The sequence below is a fragment of the Etheostoma cragini genome, chromosome 2 (assembly GCF_013103735.1).
Source record: "Etheostoma cragini isolate CJK2018 chromosome 2, CSU_Ecrag_1.0, whole genome shotgun sequence".
Lineage (NCBI taxonomy): Eukaryota > Metazoa > Chordata > Actinopteri > Perciformes > Percidae > Etheostoma > Etheostoma cragini.
Genome location: NC_048408.1, coordinates 10,694,431 through 10,714,967, shown reverse-complemented (window position 1 = coordinate 10,714,967; position 20,537 = coordinate 10,694,431). Strand labels below are relative to the sequence as shown.

General features: G+C 41.9%; 2 protein-coding genes across 2 annotated transcripts; one reads left to right on the top strand and one right to left on the bottom strand.

Annotated features, from left to right (window-relative positions):
* Positions 1 to 330: 330 nt before the first annotated feature.
* On the bottom strand, positions 331 to 18,917 carry gatb (glutamyl-tRNA(Gln) amidotransferase, subunit B). The gene is made up of 13 exons (XM_034897785.1): positions 18,727 to 18,917; positions 17,180 to 17,333; positions 16,678 to 16,791; positions 11,838 to 12,036; positions 11,093 to 11,215; positions 10,884 to 10,997; positions 7,618 to 7,702; positions 6,818 to 6,862; positions 6,158 to 6,350; positions 5,790 to 5,923; positions 981 to 1,059; positions 734 to 868; positions 331 to 643 (listed from the first exon to the last, which is right to left on the bottom strand). Exons 1-13 carry the CDS (start codon positions 18,873 to 18,875, stop codon positions 518 to 520), a joined length of 1,650 nt encoding a protein of 549 aa, XP_034753676.1. The 5' UTR covers positions 18,876 to 18,917; the 3' UTR covers positions 331 to 517.
* A 170-nt stretch (positions 18,918 to 19,087) lies between these two features.
* On the top strand, positions 19,088 to 20,283 carry dctpp1 (dCTP pyrophosphatase 1). Its single transcript, XM_034897800.1, has one exon. The coding sequence runs from the start codon at positions 19,138 to 19,140 to the stop codon at positions 19,687 to 19,689; it is 552 nt and encodes a 183-aa protein (XP_034753691.1). The 5' UTR covers positions 19,088 to 19,137; the 3' UTR covers positions 19,690 to 20,283.
* Positions 20,284 to 20,537: the final 254 nt, after the last annotated feature.

The window sequence follows — 20,537 nt, the reverse complement described above, 5'->3', positions numbered from 1 at the left end:
TCGTCATCCGCCATCTCTCTCCCCCCATTTCATGCCTATCCGCTGTTTATGTAAAAAAGGGAAAAGCCCCCCCCAAAAAATGTTCATATATACATACACACTGTATATATATAGTAGTACCGTATCTTGGGATCCATGAAGGCCTTTTATGTCTGACAAATGTTAATACAACACACTGCCACAGAGAGCAATATTCTGAAAAGCTTTATTACCTTTTAAACACATAAATACAGATGATAACTGATGTAGTATGGTGAAAAGAATTGTCCAGTATTTACAAAAAAAAATTGTCAACCTCTCAGGAACTAAGGATGAAAGCTTCATTTTCAGCGGTAACCCACTGAAGACCAGGTACCTTATACTGCTGTGGTACCATATATGGACGTGACTACTCTGCATTTGTATACAGATCTACAAACATCACTGAAGTATCGTCCGTTGTTTCCTGAATGACATGTATGCCAAAGTTTGACTCTGTGTCTGTCATCTGGTTGCGTCTCGCGGAACAGTCCCACTTTCATGACGTCTTCTCGTGTAAGATTGCCCTCACCAGAACTGGGTCGGCTCTGCCTTTGGTCTCCTTCTGAACCAGGCCCATCAGCTTGTTCAGAACTTTCTCGTTTCCATTTCTGATGGCGTGAACCTACAGAGAGGCACAAAACATCTCAAAACATGCAAAAAATAAATGAAACACGATGTCATTACAAGGGAGAATTTGCATGTGAGCCCTCACCTCATCTGGGTGCGAGTCTACCACCTTCTGGCAGATGCCGTGCAGCTGTGCGGTGTCACTTACAAGACCCAAGTCCTGCTCCTGGATTACCTCAGGGGCCGTCCTGCCCGAGGACCTCCACATCTCCTCGAACACCTGAGAGCGGGGAGAGAGCAGGTGAGAACCACAACACGAACTCCGTGTGTTTTTTGTGTGTGTTGTGAGTGACAGACAGAGCGGGGGGGCCCGGTCGGAGCAGCTGACTGACCTGCTTGGCAGCCGAGGAGGAGATGTGTCCTGTTTCCTGGAGATCCAGCAGCTCCGCCAGGGCAGAAGGACAGATTGGGCTGAAATCAAATGGTGTTGTTTCATTACAGTTTAATAAATGCACTGAAGAATTGGTGATATAAAAAGGAGACAAAGGGGACGTTTAACAATGTATGTAAAAATGAAAGGGGGAGAAAGACACTAACATAAAGAGAAGCGAATGACTGGTTGAATATTATATGCAGGACACAATCTACCCCCTCTAGCCCAGGTCTGTGGAGGGAACTCACCTGGAATAACACTAAGATTCTTTATAACCCCCAATATCAAAATGTTGCAGAGCGACAATTCTGACCATGGTCAGTGATGGAGAATGTGTAGTAATATGTCTGCTGGTCAGTTTCATATCTTTTGGGAGTGTCCTATTATTTCTTCGGATTGGGTAGAGGTGGTGACGGCAATTAGGTTAATAATCTGCACAGAGTTTGAGTTTAATTTTCGCTTTATGTATTTAGGAAATCTACCAACAGGACTGAGAAAGACTGATAGATATGTCACAAATACTACTCGCTAGGAAAGTAGGAGTCCCCGAAAATTGCTGAATTGATAGAAATGGTTCAGGAAATTTATGTTATGGAACATTTGACCTTCTCTCTGACACATGCCAGGAGGAATTTTGAAGTATATTGGACGAACTGGACATCTTATGTGACTACAGATTGAGATGTATATGTTTTGTCTTTCCCTGTTTTACATTATGTGGAGCTTTTTTGTGACGGTTTTGCCTGCTGTCCCTTGGTCTATCTGTCTAATTTATTCTTTTTTTTTCCTTGTCAAAAAAACAATGTATAAATAAAAAGGAGAGTGGGAGTGTCAGACAGAAAAGCCTATCAACATTTGTAATTTGACAATACTGTGTTTTGTCTGCTGTTTATTCCCCGGGCTACCAGACAAACAGAAACAAGAAGCCAGTTAGAACACGTTAAGTGGAGACACACTTTGATTCAGTGTGCTGCAGACCAGACAGTCCATCTCAGCTAAAACCTCGTCCATGGTCAGGAAACACCGTGGGAAAACAGATGAAAACTATCCATGTTTGAAAGACTGTTAGTGTGTCAAACAGAGAACTCGGGGTGTATCTGCAGTTTACAGGGGGGAACCGGAACGCTCATCTAATTACTAAAAATATATATCCTCATATTTGTGTAAAAGAGGAAAATAAACAGCAAAACAGGATTAACAATTGGTGAAGGATTTTTTTGTTTTTGTTTTAACAGAGCATCGCTGTGGGTCTGGTGACATGTTTCACAGTTCTGTCACCCTCCTGCCTTTCCCGATGGGTCACCACTGGGCACACACCCGGCTGCTGGTCTGAGGGGAAACCGTAGAAGAGTGACTTGTCTCTGCTGGTGCAAGCTCCCGAAGGTGCTCTTTATGACAATGTCCTGTCAGGTGAGTTTTACCTGTCTGGCTACCGGACCAGTGGGAATCTATACTACTCAAGGGCCTTGTGTCTAGAGGGGCAAAAAGAGCTTTGGACACAGTATACAGGACCGCCAATATAAAGAGATTCCTTATTTACAGTCATCATATGGACGGGCAAGGAGATACATGCATCCTCATGAAAGCTCTTGAAAACCTTTTATTTGACATCCAAAATGCCATTTACTGTCTTTAGCTGAAATTCTCAGTTTCTTCTCCGCCTGCAGCATTTGACAGTCCTGCCGGCTACTCTACTTTTTCTCTAGCGCTCCTTCCTTTCCACCACAGCACATGCAACATCACACCAGCTACTTTGTAGTGTACTCGCGCATAAATGCTACACAACGAGTCTGGGAATAGAAGATAAAGCTAAAGCTCCCAGCTCTGCGCTGACGTCAACCCATTACTCGTTTCAATTGATTTTGCTCTGTAATGAAGGAGTCCGCGGGTTCTTTTATTCTAAGAAATGATCATAGAACAAAATTGCGCTGACTCGAACAACAGTGGGGAATCTTTTTTTTTTAAGCTGCAGTGGCTATTACACTATCATTTTAAGAACACTGCTAAAATGATTTGAGTGTCTTATATCAGGCGTCTCAGTGTGCCAGAAACAGAATCAATGGGAGAAAGCCGGTGTTGTGGTTTTTCATAGCCGGCGGCTAGATAGGCAAACGTGAAAGGTACTATGGCAGCTTTCTCTTTGTATCAAAATATCAAAGTAAGATTGTATTTGATTTCAAGAGTTTTGTTATTTTTTTATTATTTAGTTTAAAAACAAAATCCAACATGTTCTTGCTAACAGCCCTTCCGCAGGGAGAGACCACAACACCTTCCAAAAAGTAATGATTTTCCTAATGTAATTGGATTTGTCAAAGCAGGCTTTTCACTGACGGGCTGTCAAACTGTCACTAGGGGTTTTCTCAAAGTCAGAGGCAAAGAATTGGGGAATATCGGATGATTTATGACCTCACGCATGTTATCGTTGCGTCGTACGCGACACTCTAATCAGTATTTGTGAACACTAAGCATCTAATAATCCTTGATGTCAATCAAACCAAATCAGTACAATGCAGAATCGTTCATTCAAAACAGAATTATTTCATCAAACGGAAGTTGATGTGATGTCAGTGTGCGGACATTGTAGCTTGTGTATAAACACATTATTCTTAGCACTATACAGCAGATAAAAAAACACCTTATTTTGTGGCTAAATGCTTAGTAATCCAGTGTAAAACATATTGAGGAAGAGAGAGGAAACAGTTCAGTAACTAAGATTTTTAGTGCCCTCTCCTATTGAGCCAGGACAGAAGGTTTGTGTAATGTGTGTCACGAGTAGCAACCACAAAATGAAGACATTTTTTTTTATAACTGAAGTGAGTTTGTTAATATTTTTTATTCATACGCCGTGGTCATCAGCTCATTCACAGTCGCGCGGCTATCAGCTGCCTTATCACGTCGAATCCTAATCATGCAGGTCTACGGCAAAGGCCATCATAACCTGCTATTTCTCAGACCAGATTTCTACGGTGGCCGATCAGGGTAAACGCCCGGCAATTTAAGAAATCACATGCAAATAGACAAAACACAAGAAAACGGCTTAATTAATTTGACAACAGATTCAGTGTACACACAACACAACCAAATACATAAACGCACTGCAAATGAGGAAACAATAGGAAAAAAAGCACACAAACCCTTAAAAAAAAAAACTTCTTAAAAAAGAAAAGCAGATGCAAACAAAAAAACATGCGTCCAACTGCATCCAGATTACACAACGGAAATTCTCCAGGCCTCTAGAGGGAGCGGTAAGATCAACAGCTCGATTTTTGACCCCTGTCGGCCACCGTAGATATCGCTTCCTGTTTCCCACCAACGGACAGAAAGAGGGCGACAAATTTCTTTCCAGGCGTGAATTTATCCGTTAATTTGGTCCAATCAGACTGAACTAAATTGTGAGGCTTGTTTGTTTTAACTGCACGATGAAAAAGAACACAATCAACAGAGAAGAAAGAATGCTGTGGTAGAGGACAGGGACAGAGGTTAATGAGAGTAAAGTAGTCTTTAAGGAACACTGCTTAATTTAGGACTTTGTGCAGTTCAAAAATCCCTTCCATGGTTTAATAGAGATGTTTTTTCACTTTAGCCTTTAAAAGGTCCCATGGCATGAACATTTCAAAACAAAGGTTTAAAAGGTGTGACAACACTTAGAGCACCTTTAAGCCGCATGTCCCGTATGAAAGGTGCCATACAAATATATCCTTCCTGTGAATTACAACAAATTTTAGTCCGACTGCAACTTCACTCTGCTGAAACGCCCATGCCAACACTGTTTGCTGCCAGAACTCCCTCCCCCAGCCCACACTCCTGTTCATGTGCTAAGTTTTGGGTGTTTTAACTCAGATCTAATGGTTATGTATGTGTTTATCAAGAGGAAAGTAGTTCTCCCAGCAGAAGCCTGCTGCTGCGATTTCTCCTGAGAGCTTGAGAGATTCATTGTATGCCAAATCTATCTGTATAACCATCTGGTTAAACGCTTGATATCTTAAAGTAGGTGTTTCAGAGCTAAGTTGAGCCATAAGTTGAAGTATATGGAGCTGAACTTCTGACACCCCTAAGGCCCTAAATCACTTTTAGGGGACAATTTACTTTGACATAAACTCAGTTTTTCACGCGAGTTAAACCCTTGAAGCAGTAGCTTGAGACTCTGTAAAATAAAGAAAAGCCTGAGAGACATTTCTTATGCCATCATTACAGACAGTGTTGGAGATGACAGGTAATGAGTGAGGGAGACATGGGGGAGAAGGGTTCCTGGTCCGACCTGAACTCGGAGCATTGTGGATCATGGTCAGCTTCTTAACCCCTAAGCTAGGCCCCAAGGCTTAGGGAATATAATTGAATACTTTAACCTTTTTCTTTAAAGGATGTTTTATTTATACCTTTGGGCTAAAAACGATTCAGGAAAAAAACTAAAAGTTTGAGAAAAGGTATCGAATGACCTCGTGACTCGCTAGTTGAAAGCAGTTTCAGTAAAGCCATCTTTCCATGGGTACCTTTATGTTCCATTCTGCCACAGCTCAAATTCAGCAACATGTTCAGGTACAGAATGCAAGAGCGGTAAAGTGAGCGAACCAATCACAAGAGGCTCAGAGGGTTGATGTGCTGGAGCCCTGACATCTAAGACCTGATCATTGGCAGCAGAATTGCACTGCATTCATGAGCCAAGTTGGCAAATAAAAACAAAAAATAACATTTAAACCGGCAAGACAAACAATACGCATTATGTAAATATTGTAAAAACCACATGAAAGGATGTGTGTGAGAGTCTCACCTCTGGCTCACACTCATGTCTTGCTGTTTGAGGTGACCCACCAACTCGTTTGTCACCCAGCCAATCACCTTCCTCGGCTCCTTCTTGGTCGCCTTCAACACCGCCTCAAAGTACTCCACCAGCCCATCCTCGTTCTGCAACAAAAGCACCATGAAGATGCTTTCAGCTCTTCACATGCATATTATCTAATTAGGCTCAAATCAGCCCAGCAGAGTCCAGTAGGAAAAGGCCGCCAAGCGGAACTGCATCCAAGCTGACTCTGCTTGGACTTGATCAGATGGCAATTAAAATACAGATGCAGGAAACAGATTTAGTGCGGGAGTCAACTCCTCTCTCACTGGTTGCTTTTCCTCGCTTATAAAACTCACCACCAGAGTGAAGCTGTGCTCGGGCAGGATGCCGTACGTTTGCACCAGCCTGTCTCTTTTGACACTGGGTAGCTCTGGCAGCCCTTCTCTTATCTTCTGCACCACCACCGCCTGGCATGCATCAATGCCAGAGGGCAGCGATGCGTTATCCTCATACACAATCAGAGGGGGCAGGTTGGGCTCTGGCATGAACCTGAAGGGAGGATGGGTGGAGAAAACAAAAGGGAAGGTCAAGAGAATACTTCATCAGAAGTACAGGTACACTTAGAGCTTCTGTTTAGATACTAATAGTCCTCTTGACACCACACTTGTCACATTTCACTTACTCCCCTAATCATTTGACTCCATCAGCTTTTAACCTCTCCATCTCACACACACACACACACACACACACACACACACACACACACACACACACACACACACACACACACACACACAAAACACACACACACACACACACACACACACACACACACACACACACACACACACACCTCGACCAAGTCTATCCAGCTGCTACTCAGAGGTTCTCATCCTCTTTCAGTCCCCGTAAAGAGATCATCTTTTGATATCGTAACTCCATGTCAATTGTTTATGTCAATAAACACAAGCTGGGACCAGAATGAGCACAGGCATGCCGAGAGCCCACAAACTCACCTGTAGTCCTGAAGACCCTCTTTGTCCCTCATAGGAATGGTCTCCCTAAACAAAAGATATGAAGACAAAACAAGAGGTCTGAGTTCTACATATGGAAATTTGGATTAATTTATTTTGTAAATTTTATAGACCAAGTCATGATTTGAGATAATAAATCAGCAGATGAATCCCCATAGATCCCCTTGTTTTTAACGAATTCACGTTTAAAAAAAAACGCCTGCTGGCAATATGAAACTATATTGCAGTGCCCATATTATGAAAAAAAATCGCTTTTTCTGGGATTTGGGTAGGTATTTTGTGTCTCTGACCAATGGTGTAACTTCACTCACTCACTCACTCACTCACTCACACGTGTGCGTTCGCAGGGCTAGCCTCGCCTTAAAGCGGTACAGCCAAAAAAGCTGGGAAGAAAAGAGTGATGATGTCTTCAAAACCAGTATAGACAAAACTGTAGCCACCATCACAGGAACCAGAAGAAAGAGACAATCACAGGCCATCACACACACTAGCCATTTACCTCAGACATGATAGGCCTCTAGGAGGCAGAGCACCAGAATATGATCAAGACCTCAGCTGTGTGCGCGCCGGCACATTCTGTAAGCGCGCAAGCCTGTGAGTAGCACATAGCTCAAAGATAACACAGCATGACGGCAGCATCCAAATGGCTCTATTCATCATGATTACCAGGATGGTTCCTCCTCAGCAAAGTGCCGGACTAATGAACCAGGCAGAGCTCCCAGTCAGAGGGTGTTGTACTGGCTCAAGCTTGGCATCACGGCCCTGCTTTGTCATCCTCTTACCCTGATTTGGAATCATACGCCCGGGTCTCGTTTTGCACCGCCCCCCCTCTCTGCAGGAGTCCGATCTGTCTCTGGATCTCGTAGTCTGGAGATGTAAAGGAGAACATGGCCACACGGTTTATTCGATAACATCAGTACACACATTATTTTGTGGTAAAGGCCAAACATCTGCTGTGAGACACTGGCACTCCCCGGGTGTCTGACTGCTGCCACATCAGAACTGTGATAAACGATGGTTGTCCTCATGACTTTTAAATACCAGTTCTGCAGCAGAGTAAATCTGACACAACTTCATTGATAAATAATTCAAGCAGAGCAACACGGTGTGTCAAACCCTGGTGCAAAACCTGCATGGAAAATGCTGAGATTTTCTGGCTGTGGCTCTTTGTCAGAATTTTAAGTGGTGCTCAAACAACAGTAAGCAAAGTTAGAGTTGACATAAAATATATGCTTTTTTTTAAGTGAGCAGCTGCAAGAAGCATCACATACTGCTGTCACACAGCTAATTGTTTGTGACTGGTTGTCAGTCCTAAAATCATGCTTCACAAGTTACTGCCAATATTAACTATGCGCCCTGCCTCAGTGTCTCTTCATGAATCCTGCTATCTTGTTTCATTTCAACCAAAAACTAATTCTATCTTTAAGTATGAAAGAAATACAAATATGATGTTTGCATCACACCTGACGGAGGACCTGACAAAATTGCAGGAGTGTGAGTATGCATCTGATCCTCATTGGCTTCTTTGTGTGTGTGTGTGTGTGTGTGTGTATGTGTGTGTGTACAAGTATTCAGATCCTTTACTTAATTAAAAGGAGAAATCTCACACTGTAGCAATACTCCATTACAAGTAAAAGTCCTACATTGAAAATATTATTTTAGTGGAAGTACACAAAAGTAATAATTGTAAAATGAATCAAAAGTACACATAACGCAAAAAGACGACAAGAAGATTGTACTATTTGATACTGTTAAAGAAATCTAGAGAACTGGTTAACTCTGGTTAATTTTCAGGTTTATAATTATATTTTGAGGTTGCACCCGAATAGGTTTACATGGTTTCATTTTCAAAAAACAATACATTTTTGTTGTACTGCACATTGCTGCAGATCCTGTTTTCACCCTGTGTGTTCAGGTCTCCGTTTTAGCTACAGAGTGAGACATCTCACTTCTATACTATCTTTGTTGGGAGTCACACATGAGCAGTAGCTAGGTAAGATCACATCAGCGTGATAACTCTTTCTCAAACTTTGGTCAGTACGAGGCAGGATTAGCTGGGAGGGGCACTTGTGGAATACCCGCAGAACAGGGACAGGAAGTAGTTCTTTTGTAGATTATGGTGAACTAGTGTGTGTTGTAACAGTGTTTTGCCATTGAGAACGAGCATGCTAGCGCTAGCATGCTACAGTTATCCCCGTTGTCTTGGCTAGTTACGTAGAAAGCCGTGGAGATTTTGAACAGCTCGCCTGGACACAAAGACACAAAATAACACCCCACATCACAAAAAAATTGATTTCTTTCACAACAAGGGCACTTTAAGGAAACTTCAATTGCTCCAGTTGGAATACCCAACAACGTCACTAACGCAGACATCACTTCCTCTATGCGTTACCCTGGTAACGCAAACACCTTGGATACGTTGCTGCTACAGTGGAAATTGTATGTTACCGAACGGAAATATTGAAACTAAAACTGATACCATTACAAAACATATTCTAGCGGAATGTATGCAACCTGTGAATAAATGAGTTTTGATTGATTTAAAAAGACTTACAGTGGTGTGAAAAATTGTTTGCCCCCTTCCTCATTTCCTGTTCCTTTGCATGTTTGTCACACTTAAGTGTTTCGGAACATCAAACCAATTTAAACAATAGTCAAGGACAACACAAGTAAACACAAAATGCAATTTGTAAATGAAGGTGTTTATTATTAAAAGGTGAAAAAAAATCCAAACCATCATGGCCCTGTGTGAAAAAAGTGTTTACTTGTGTTGTCCTTGACTATTGTTTAAATTGGTTTGATGTTCCAAAACACTTAATTGGGACTAACATGCAAAGGAACAGGAAATGAGGAAGGGGGCAAACACTTTTTCACACCACTGTATGCTGTCATTTTTTGCGAGGTGCAATGACTGATGGGTAATGTTGCTTGTGAGGTTCAGGCGAAGTGATGACCGTTCAGTTGTTCCCTACACAGTTTGCAGCTCTCTTTAGACGGAGCGTGTTTGCTCCCTACGGTTTGGAATCTTATTTAACATGGTTGAATACCCTGTGCAGTCCACTTCAGGGGGAACTACTTTGCAAACAGTACGCACCCCTAGTGTATCTAACCCTGGGCCCTGATCGGGATCTATGGTTACCTAAGTTAGCCTATAGCCCCTTTTCGACTGGAGGGATTTTTGCAGGTCCTATAACATCACGTTCCTTGAACCCTTTTTTTCTTGTGTTCCGACTAGACCAGTTTGGGGATTATTAAGTTCTTCTGGTCACAGTTCCTGTGAGTCTTTTAGCTCCTACTTTAGGGCTGGGTCTTTTCCCTTTTTCACATAATGGTGGTTAGATGGCTGTGTTATAATAACAAAAGGTCAGTTCCTATGGCCACTTGGCCAGTGTGAATGCAAATGAAAAAAACAGTTTTGTAAGTATCTTGCTGTTTTTACAGGAGGTTTTATGCCAAACTATATATCTTGGCCGGGACCAGTTGCCAGGCAACCAGTGGAGACACTAGAAGTCATTGGTCCTGGCCAAAGCAATAGTCTGGTACGTGACGCCCTGTAAAATGTGTGGTTTTTACACTTCCAGTTTTGTATGGATTAAACAAACGAGATACAGTGTCCTTGTTCTGTAGGTGGATTTTGTTGCCTTTGGACAGAGACAGACTAACTGGTTCCAGTCTTTGTGCTAAGCTAAGTTGAAATAATCTTCTCATCTAACTCTCGGCGAGAAAGCAGTACGGTACTTGAGTAAATTTAAGTAGTAACATTCCACCAGCCACTGTTTGTGTCTTACCTTTTACTTCCAGTTTTACTTGTAGCACACATAAAATTACACACACACATATACCCTAAGAAATTCTTTCAGGGTGACGCAGTGTTAAAAAAAAGGTCGACTCACAAAAAGGTCTTTCCTTTCAGAGTGTGTGAGAGCAATCATGCAGCCGGTTGAGACCCATTCAGGTGGAAGAGTGTTCAAAGAGCCTCCCTAAATACCTGTCACTTTCCTAAGCCATCCTGCTATCCTTCCTTTAAGAAACTTCTTAAGGTGCTTACCTATAGCCCTGGCCAGGTATCGAACACTGTTGATGTTCTTCACCTCTGTCCTGACGCCCAGGGGCTCACCTGGCCTGTGGACGGATACATTGGCATCTACTCTCAGCTGGCCCTCTTTGGAGAAAGAGAGAAAACATGCACACCGAGTGGGAAATGAGTTTGGGTTAAGCTCAGAAAAAAGTGAGAGAGACAGAGAGGGACTTCCATACCAGACATGTTGCCTTGACAGGTGCCTAGGGCTTGCAGGATGAGCTGGAGCTCTCTGACAGCTGCAGCAGCCTCCTCTCCGCAGCTCATGTCGGGCTCCATCACCAGCTCCATTAGACCTACACCTGACACATGTGAAGACAGCTGTTTTTTTACATCCCTAATGTATCTATCCCATGAAACTCTGTAAACCTCAACAGTCCTCGCATTGTTGAGCAATTTGAATCTATGTCTTTCTGCAGACTTTCTTCCAGTTTTAACACTTTTGGGCGTAACTTTTTGATATTAATAAACGTCCGTTACATTCAAGCCAAGCCTTGGCTACTAGCCACTGGACGGAGGAGGGGTGTGGCCGCGTGCGCGAACACGGAAAGCTTGTATCACGTGGACGCGCCGACAGTTTTGTTGTCATTCCTTAGAATTCCTCATGGGGTTGGCAGAAACTACGCACTGTAGCTTTAAAGAAGGTTGTCCTAAAATATTTATCTTACTGTCAACTAATTTAATTAAAAGACCAAAACCAACACGTTACCACATCTCTTACAACTTGGTTTTTAATAGTTATTGAGTAACAATGAAGTTCTATGGCACAGAAGAAATAAGCTATATCAGGCTTTGGCTACACAGACAAAGCACACTGCTAGAATTCATTTATTGCCCTTTTCATGGAATTTGTTTACAATGAGGAAAATGTAGAACTCCCCCAGACTCTTCCTTTAAACTTAGACTAACACACTCAAGCGTTACCTGCTCTGTTGAGGTCTATGAGTGTCTGGCTGCGGAGGTCATCATGGAGACTCTTGCCGCTGTCCTGCTCCAGCTGAATCTGTTTGATGCTGACAGTTTTTCTGATCACTTGGCTCCTCTTTTTCCCTCCGAGGAGGCTGTAGGTCAGCGTGCCATCTACTGCGATGGGCCGCCGTTGCTGAGTGATCTGGTATCCAGCCTGAAATCATCAACAATAAGGCTGTAAAAAATCTGGTCAATATGAACTAAAATCTATATGAAGAATATATACATATAGTGGCTTGAGAAATTTGACACACCCAGGCTAAAGTTGATGAAAAAGAGGAATAAAAAAAGATCTTTTGTAAATTGATCTTTATGCCTTAATAATAATAAAAAAGAAGGAAATCCAACCTTTTAAGGACACCAATTTTCTTTATGAATGAATAATGTATTGTAAATAGATAAATGTTTTTCCTTAAAATACAGGGGACATAAGTATACATACCCCTTTGTTAAATTCCCATAGAGGCAGGCAGAGTTTTATTATTAAAGTCAATTATTTCATGGATCCAGGATACTATGCATCCTGATAAAGTTCCCTTGGCCTTTGAAATGAAAAATAACCCCACATCATCACATACCCTTCACCATACATAGAGATAGGCATGGGGAACTTTACATAAGATCATCTCTCAATGCAAATCAAACCAGCTATTAAGCTAGCTGGAATAAAACCATAAAACCTCTATGTGTGGTGAAGGGTATGTGATGATATGGGGTTAGTTTAATTCCCAAGGTCAAGGGAACTTTGTCAGGATGCAAAGTTTTTAATTCCTTTTTTTAAATCAACTTTAGCATAGTTGTGTAAACTTTTTCAAGCCGCTGTGTATAATCAGATTCACCTGAACAATTCTTTTCCCCTGCAGTGCATTCATTTCCTTTCTGTTATGAGAATTACATTCACATTAACTGTTGCTGTTATTTACAGCATGATGAAAATACTTGGCTGTTGACTGACTGGTTTGTTTAACTTTTCTTAGATGCCATTGCTTGCTGTAGCTATTTTCAGTCTTCTGAAAATTGCAATGTGAGTTAATGACTTTAAGTTAATGGATGGCTTGATCCCTCATTGTGTGTTAACTAAATGTCCTTTTTCAAATCGGGAAGACGTGAAATTATGCATGTAAAAGAACATTTTGCAGTAGGGAGTCTTTATCGCTACTTCAGTGAAATAATAGCAAAGTATGCCGCAGTCAGTGTTATGGGTAAAGGTAAAGGTAAAGCAGGCAGTATCAATTAAACACAGTGCTGGCTGATTGGCCGGCGAGATTATAATGCAGCAGGAGTGATGTCACTTCACTCAAGGTTCCCACTCAGAAAAACATAAGAATAAATATTTCCTATACTCCTCTATTTCTAAAAGAATCTGCTGCCCCAAGTATTAATTCCCCATGTTACTATGGGAACTGCATCACAAGAACTACACATTAATCACACTTATGCTAAAAGGGAGTGAGGATGTGGGAGAAGAGGTTGGGGGGCTGTTAGTCACTGGCTCCCTGTACAATGTGCCTGATCGACACAATCCATCACCTCCGCACTTCCTCACTAATGGGGGATTTTCTTTTTCAACTCCTGCTCTTAAATCTGCTGGATTTATTTTGTGAATACTGTTGCAGCTTATCACAAATCCCCTGTTTCTTACTTAATCTTTCCGTGAGTTGGGTCTCAGCCGTTGTCTCTGCTGGGTGAAGCCCGAGCATGCCATACTGTACCTCCTGGAGCATCTGTACAAGTAAAGACTATTTGCATACTTTTCATGCATAATAATCAACTGCTGTTGCTACATTATGAAGGCTATTGCTAATCAGTCCCTAGTAGCCACATTACGTTTTCCCCCAATGACTCTCCAGGCCCTAAGGAGCAGTGATGCTCCAAACACTCCCTGTGACCCCTCACCCCCTCTATATCCAAAGCTACGGATGCATGCCTGCTCACACACTGTACAAACAGGATGGGACGCCCATATACACATTTGGAATTCATTTCCACGTTGTGAGCCGCTGAGTCATTCCCTTACTAATTTTAAAGTCACTAAACAAACAAGACTCAGTCGGCTGTCATTCCTCCACTGATCTCGGCTACCCATGGGGGCCACGAAGACATTCATAGCTGTCATTAAACACATGTCAAAGCTTCAATAGCCAGGCCATGTCTGTTTACTTGGAAACTTAATATCTCAAGGAAATTGTATTTATTTGTTTTCGCTGGTAGCTAGTGTGGAGCTGCTGAGGCATGTTATTAAAGGGTTGTTAACAACTTCCTTGCCTGCCATTCCATTTGAAAGAAGGAATGCCGATTGGACAGGAGCATTAATCATTTAATGAGCAACTGTGGTGTTTTACAAAATGCAATCAGGGATTTCTAGTGAGAAACATCAATAATGTACAACGCAATTTGCAAATGTATTTTTTGAGGGCGGGATAATTTCTCCCTCGATCTTGCTACTGGTTTCGTTTTATAAGCATTGATTACACTTAAACTTTAGGTCGGATGTGAAAAATTCCCCCTCATCTGCATAATTAAAACCACTCTGACTTCAGTTTACCAAGCTGCTTCCCACAACCTCAATTTTTTTGAGCAGCTGACGAGATGCAAACTAAATAAATATAAACAAGGCAGCAGCAGGTATCGTGCACAGTGCGCAGAGTGAATTGAAAACCCAAATAAAAGGATCAGGCTCAACCTGCCGGCATAAGTTGTTTGGGAAATAAATATTGTAAATCGGGTATTATCGTCCCTGCTGTGTGTGTGTCAACTGTTGGGCATTACTCCAAAGGAGGTGATGCAATCACCGCCAAACACAAAAAAGAGCAAGAGGAACCCAACAGTAATTCTGTTCTGCGCTTCTGGACGGGATTTTGCTGGAATTTTAAGATACATTGACTTTCTGGGGAGATAATGTCTCCCTACTATTGTAATTCAAATATGTACTGCTGCAAATGTGTGATAACCACTAAGTATGTGATATCAAATGGGGGGAAAATACTCCATCTATCAAGATCTACAGAAAACTGTTGTGTTCCATGAAGCCTTGTCAGTCACATCCTCCCAATACAGTCAAGTAAGTTTAGGAATTAGAGCAGAAACTAAATCAGAAATATCAAAAGAGATCATTTCTTTCAGTGTTATACTGTAGAGTAATACAAATAATCCAATAAAAAATATAATCTAGACCTCATACTCATGTGTATTTGTTTGTTAATTCATGAGGGTACTCTCATATTAAGCCACTTCTTTGCAAGTTTCATGAAATTCTACCAAAGGAAATTTGTTCTCAACCCATAATAATTATCCTCCTCATTACCTTGCCCAGAGCTGTGTTAGCATAATATCTTACCAGGGAAAGACGGACTTGAAACACTCAAAATGCTAAATTCTCTGACACCTTTCTTCTGAGACTTCCCAGATTTATTAGAAAAGGTCTCTCTCTGAGGCAAATTTACCATAGCGTTCCCATGACATTTTGTCTTTTCCATCTCAGCCTTAAAATGTCACTCATAATAGCAGTAAAATTACCCTTGGGCTCTGAGGGGTAGTGAAACCTTGCCACGCGAGCACTCCATTATAGAGAGTAGAGCATACATCACTTGTGCAAGACTGTTAAATGGAAATATCAATGTTAAAGAGGTTTCTTTTTGGAATACCTCTACCACTACCTTACCAGTATGCTCTTTGGCTGATTTGACATGTTGTTGGCATTTACATACTGACCACATTCCCATAATATGAGTACAGGACTGATATTTAACTCCTCAAATACCATCTTGGCAAACATGTGCTGTATGTTCTCCCTCTTTGATTCCAGCAGTACATTTGAAAACTGCAATAAGGGGAATTTGAAGCTGCAATAAATTGGGCCACTTTGAGGGCAACAGAAACAGAGCATACATCGTATCCTTTTCACTTGATATGGGGAAGTTGGTAGCAAGTTGTTTGTTTAAACATCCAACACTACCGGAGCAGCATTAGCAATCTTTTGGAGTATTTTAGTGTCTTTCACCTCAAACCGTAACACCAAACTGTTACGGTCTGTATCTATATTGTTTTGGTACCCTCTCACTGCTCTCGATCATCATTTCCAGCCACCGCAGGCAGTTAGTTTCAGTTAAAAAGCTCGGAAAACACAGTCTGCCCATTCCCAAGCACCAAACATCAAACACACAAAATCAGCGATGAGCTTGAGAATATAGTCCAGCATGTAGTTCCAGACAGCGTGTAGTTTCTTAAGGAGTTGATGGAGACCAAACCAGATTAAAACATAAAAGGCATTAAAAGGATTAGACTAATTAGACTCATTCATCAGATAGACAGAAACAAGACTGCAAATGAACACTAATGTTGCTCCTTTTCTGCTTTATGTATAAACAGGCAACGGTTTGCTACATGCTAACATGTTCACTATCTGTAAATTATCAGCCAAAACATGGAGAGGGACATGACCTGTGGATAATGTAAAAATAGAAGTGCACTAAAGGAAATTAGTTGGTAAGTGAAAAACACTGGTCATTTTCTTCAACAGCTTTTGGTGTCATTTGTCTGTACGTGTGGCAAAAAGCATTTTTGCTGCTTCAGCGAGACTTGCTCACTATGTGAATTACAGCTCATGAGAGGAGGACAGTTCCTTGGGAAAGCTGTGATAAAGAAGCTGGGTGCAGATGAGGACAGCATATATTAGAGCTAAAGCAATTTTGCAGTATGACGTGCAGGACTGTATTGGTACTTTACACTGCTGTTACCCATACTAACATCTGTGGTACCACCTGTTATAACCTTGGTGTTGGATTAAAAGACTCACAGGGAGGTCCGCGTAGAAGTAGTGTTTCCTGTCAAACAGTGATTTCCTGTTTATGGTGCAATTGAGAGCCAATCCTGTCATCACTGCTGCCTCGACACATCGTTTGTTCAGGGCCTGGGGACACACACATCATTACTGATGTCCTAACAAATGAAAATGTAAATGTGCTGTATTTATAAAGCGCTTTTCTAGTCTTAACGACTACTCAAAGCGCTTTTACATCATACAGGAAACATTCACCATTCACACACATTCATACACTGTGGCCGAGGCTGCCGTACAAGGAGCCACCTGCTCATCAGATAAACACTCACACACATTCACACTCCGATGCACAGCATTGGGGGCAACTTGGGGTTCAGTTTCTTGCCCAAGGACACTTCGACATGGGACTGCAGGGCCAGGGATAGAACCCCCAACCTTCCGATTGGCAGACAACCGCTCTACCACTGCAAACAAGCACAAAACAATCTTTGTTTGAAATCCGTTACACAACACTTACAGGTAATGTGCCTGGTAAGGATGCATCAAAAGGCGACACCAGGGAGTTTGGAGGTGCTGAGAAGCCAACCCCTGAGCCAGAGAACAGCTTGGTGTTAGAGTTAATCTGGGCATGGACTTCCAAGCCCACCACTCCAACCAGCTGCTGGGGAGCCCTGAGAGAGAGAGAGAGAGACAGAGAGAGAGAGAGAGAGAGAGAGAGAGAGAGAGAGAGAGAGAGAGAGAGAGAGAGAGAACCAAGTCAAAGAAGCCTCCAGCCCTCTGTTATACAGTTGGACTAATAAGTACAGAAACAGCTAGACAAGTTGCTATATACAATACCCGCAGACACTTTAAACTGAAGCTTATCTTAATGTCTGACCGCACGCATTTCTTAGGAGATTATTAGAACTAGAAAAGTGGCTAAAATAGGTATACTAAAAAGCAGTCAGTATGCGTAATAAAAAACGTCTGTTTTTTTTACTGTGCTGTTGATGTACACTAATTTCCCACAATGCAACGCAGAATGGAAACAGAGGTACTATGCACATTAGCAATTGGAGGTGAGACTACTTCTGTTAATGCTTTTTTAATTAAAAATTAGGAACAATTACAGACAATTACATACATTACCCTGAGACATAAGAACATATTCTAAATACAGAAAAAAAGATTAGCGGTTCCTCCATGACTCTGTGTACAGTATTATTCCCACGCTGGAATAAAATGGTTTCTTGTTTTCTGTGTGATTATATGATTAAACCCAAATTATGTATAATGTAGGAATATGTGCCATTTCACCAACATATCACAGTATTAAAACTAGGTTTGGACCATGGGACAGTTCATGTTAGTTTATATTCTACTTTAGTAAAACATCTCTTATTACCTACCTTAACAAAGTTTACTTGTTACCCACTTTACTAATTTGGTAATCCAGCCCAGAGGTTGAGTTTAAATAGTGTGCTGTTTGAAATGCATGGGCATGCAACAGGCAGGGAGGATAAAAAGATACGCTACTAAGTTGCATTGTGGGTGTAGGATCCATTGTTTTTCTTGATTCTTGATTAGGGACTAATAATTGTTTTAATATGGCTGGTCCAATTTCTTACTCTTTCATTAAGAAAATCTGTCTCTTGCAGGTGCCTCACATGTTTGAATGTTCAACACTAAATCACTGGAGTATATCCCTTTAAAGTTTAAGGTAAGTTTAAGGTTTTTTGTTTTTTTTGGGAACACAATTTGATGGATAGATTACAACCGACGTTCACTTCATGTAACCATAGCAACAGTACATTTGTTGTCTCCCCCCAGTTATCACAATTTCAACACAGCTTTCTTCAGTAAGTTAGCGAGTTGTCACAGTTTAAATCCGAGGAATCTTGATACAGGTAACGTTTTACAAAATGATTAAACTCAGTGGAGGAAACCTCTTCCACGCCACCTATCCATGGTAGGCCACATTAGTTAGTCCTGCTTAGCTAGCTAGCTAGCTAGCTACATACAAGTGAGTAAGGGGCAGGTCATTGGCACTAGCTACAACACAGTAGCGTTGGCAGCCTCATTTACCTTTTTGCTCTCAGCTGCGGTTGACTGCCGCATCGTGAGCTCGATGTGTTTATCCGTCTGATAACAAACGAAGCCTTTGGATACAATGTTGATAGCCGTTTATTCATATTATGTAGCAGCTCACTTGCTGCAACAGAGGAGGCAGCCATGTTGTTTTGTTCCGGTGGATATGGGAGCTGTAGTTTTTTAAATTGACATGCTATATGTGCGTCCACGCTACTAGCTTAGCTTACATGTTAAAACTACAAAGCCTAGTATTGGTAGGATTCTGGTTTCCGACACGAGCTGCGTCATTTCCGTTTTGACAACTGGCGGGACTTCTTCACGTGTGTAGCTAACTAGTTGCTGAGTTGGTTGTTTGCTGATCTTAAAGCTCAACGAAGCACCGCTATTAAAAAGAAATACTACAACATGATGGCTACAAACGGAAAGGACGCCTGTGGAATAAATAGTGACGTCCCATCGGTATCTTCACACTGCAACAACGACGTTTTGGCTACCAAGTCACACTCCACTGTGGTGAACGGAGCAGCAACGGAGGCGTCCGCTCACTCAAGGCTGCAGAATGGAGGAACCGGGGCGGAGAGGTTCACCTTCAGCCCCGAGCCCACCATTGAGGACATTAGGCGGATGCAGGCGGAGTTCACGGACGAGCGGGACTGGAATCAGTTTCACCAGCCCCGCAACCTGCTCCTGGCTATGGTCGGGGAAGTCGGCGAGGTGTCGGAGCTCTTCCAGTGGCGGGGGGAGGTGGCCGAAGGCCTGCCGAACTGGACCGAGTGCGAGAGGGAGCAGTTGGCACAGGAACTCAGCGACGTGATGATCTACCTGGTGGAGCTCGCCGAGAAATGTCACGTCGACCTTCCCCAAGCGGTGCTTCGTAAAATGGCCCTGAACCGACTGAAATACCCCGCCAGCAAGGTGCACGGATCGGCCAAAAAGTACACAGAGTACAAGGACTGAGTTTAGGTGTCAATCAGGGGACGCTGGGAGTGACTGCTGTGGCTTGGGCTCACTTCCCTGACAACATGCTGCAGTTTGTTAATGGACAGGCCTACTACTAAACATTGTATCCCTGGGTTCAGTTGTTTTTTTTCTGGGTGGACCTGTTACTTGTAAATATATACATTCACGCTTTAGTAGGCAGGACACTTGGGAACTAGTGTATCTGTACAGCATCCTTAGGCTTTTTTAGGTTAGGTTTTAAATGTCGTTTTTAGTTTTACATTGCCTTAGGTGAATTTGAGGCAATGCATACTCTTTGCAGAAAATATTACTGTTGTACAGTGACTTTGGGGAGTATTTAAAAGAAGATAATTCTCACTCAATGCTTTTATATTTTGGCTCCAGTTTAGGAGTGTGACAGACTGGATTAGAGAGTTGGGAGTTGAAGCAAATGATTATTGATGACCATCCATGACAAGCTTAATTGTGAAATGATTTTCTTATTAGGTTTTTGATTACCCTCATTTCCCATCAGGGTTCAACTCATCTTCTGTTTTGTTCACATCATAACTGTCACCTTTTTTTCTGAAGTAAAAGTTGCCTTAATTCTGACCTGTGTTTTCCGCTCATTTGTCATTTAGTCAAAACTGGCAGTGATGGGAGCAGTAGCTTGCTTTTTGGTTGGAAGTAAACACAATAACTTTTGAAAGAAATTTCTACTCAATTACCAGTCCAACATTATGCATGTATATCTAATTTAATACACCTAAGTGAGACTAATGTTATAATCCTACAACAGCTTAAAAGTAAAGCCCAATTTACATAAAGGCTGTATATCTTATGTGAAAGCTATTTTAGAGAGGTTT

What these genes read in the sequence shown, in the direction of transcription:
- gatb (XM_034897785.1), bottom strand. Translation starts at nt 18,875, where the DNA reads ATGGCTGCCTCCTCTGTTGCAGCAAGTGAGCTGCTACATAATATGAAT. An exon ending in AGCACAGCTTCACTCTGGTG is followed by an intron (nt 5,924 to 6,157) that starts GTGAGTTTTATA and finishes CTTTTGTTGCAG; the next exon opens with AACGAGGATGGGCTGGTGGA. An exon ending in TAGACTCGCACCCAGATGAG is followed by an intron (nt 644 to 733) that starts GTGAGGGCTCAC and finishes GCCTCTCTGTAG; the next exon opens with GTTCACGCCATCAGAAATGG.
- dctpp1 (XM_034897800.1), top strand. Translation starts at nt 19,138, where the DNA reads ATGATGGCTACAAACGGAAAGGACGCCTGTGGAATAAATAGTGACGTC.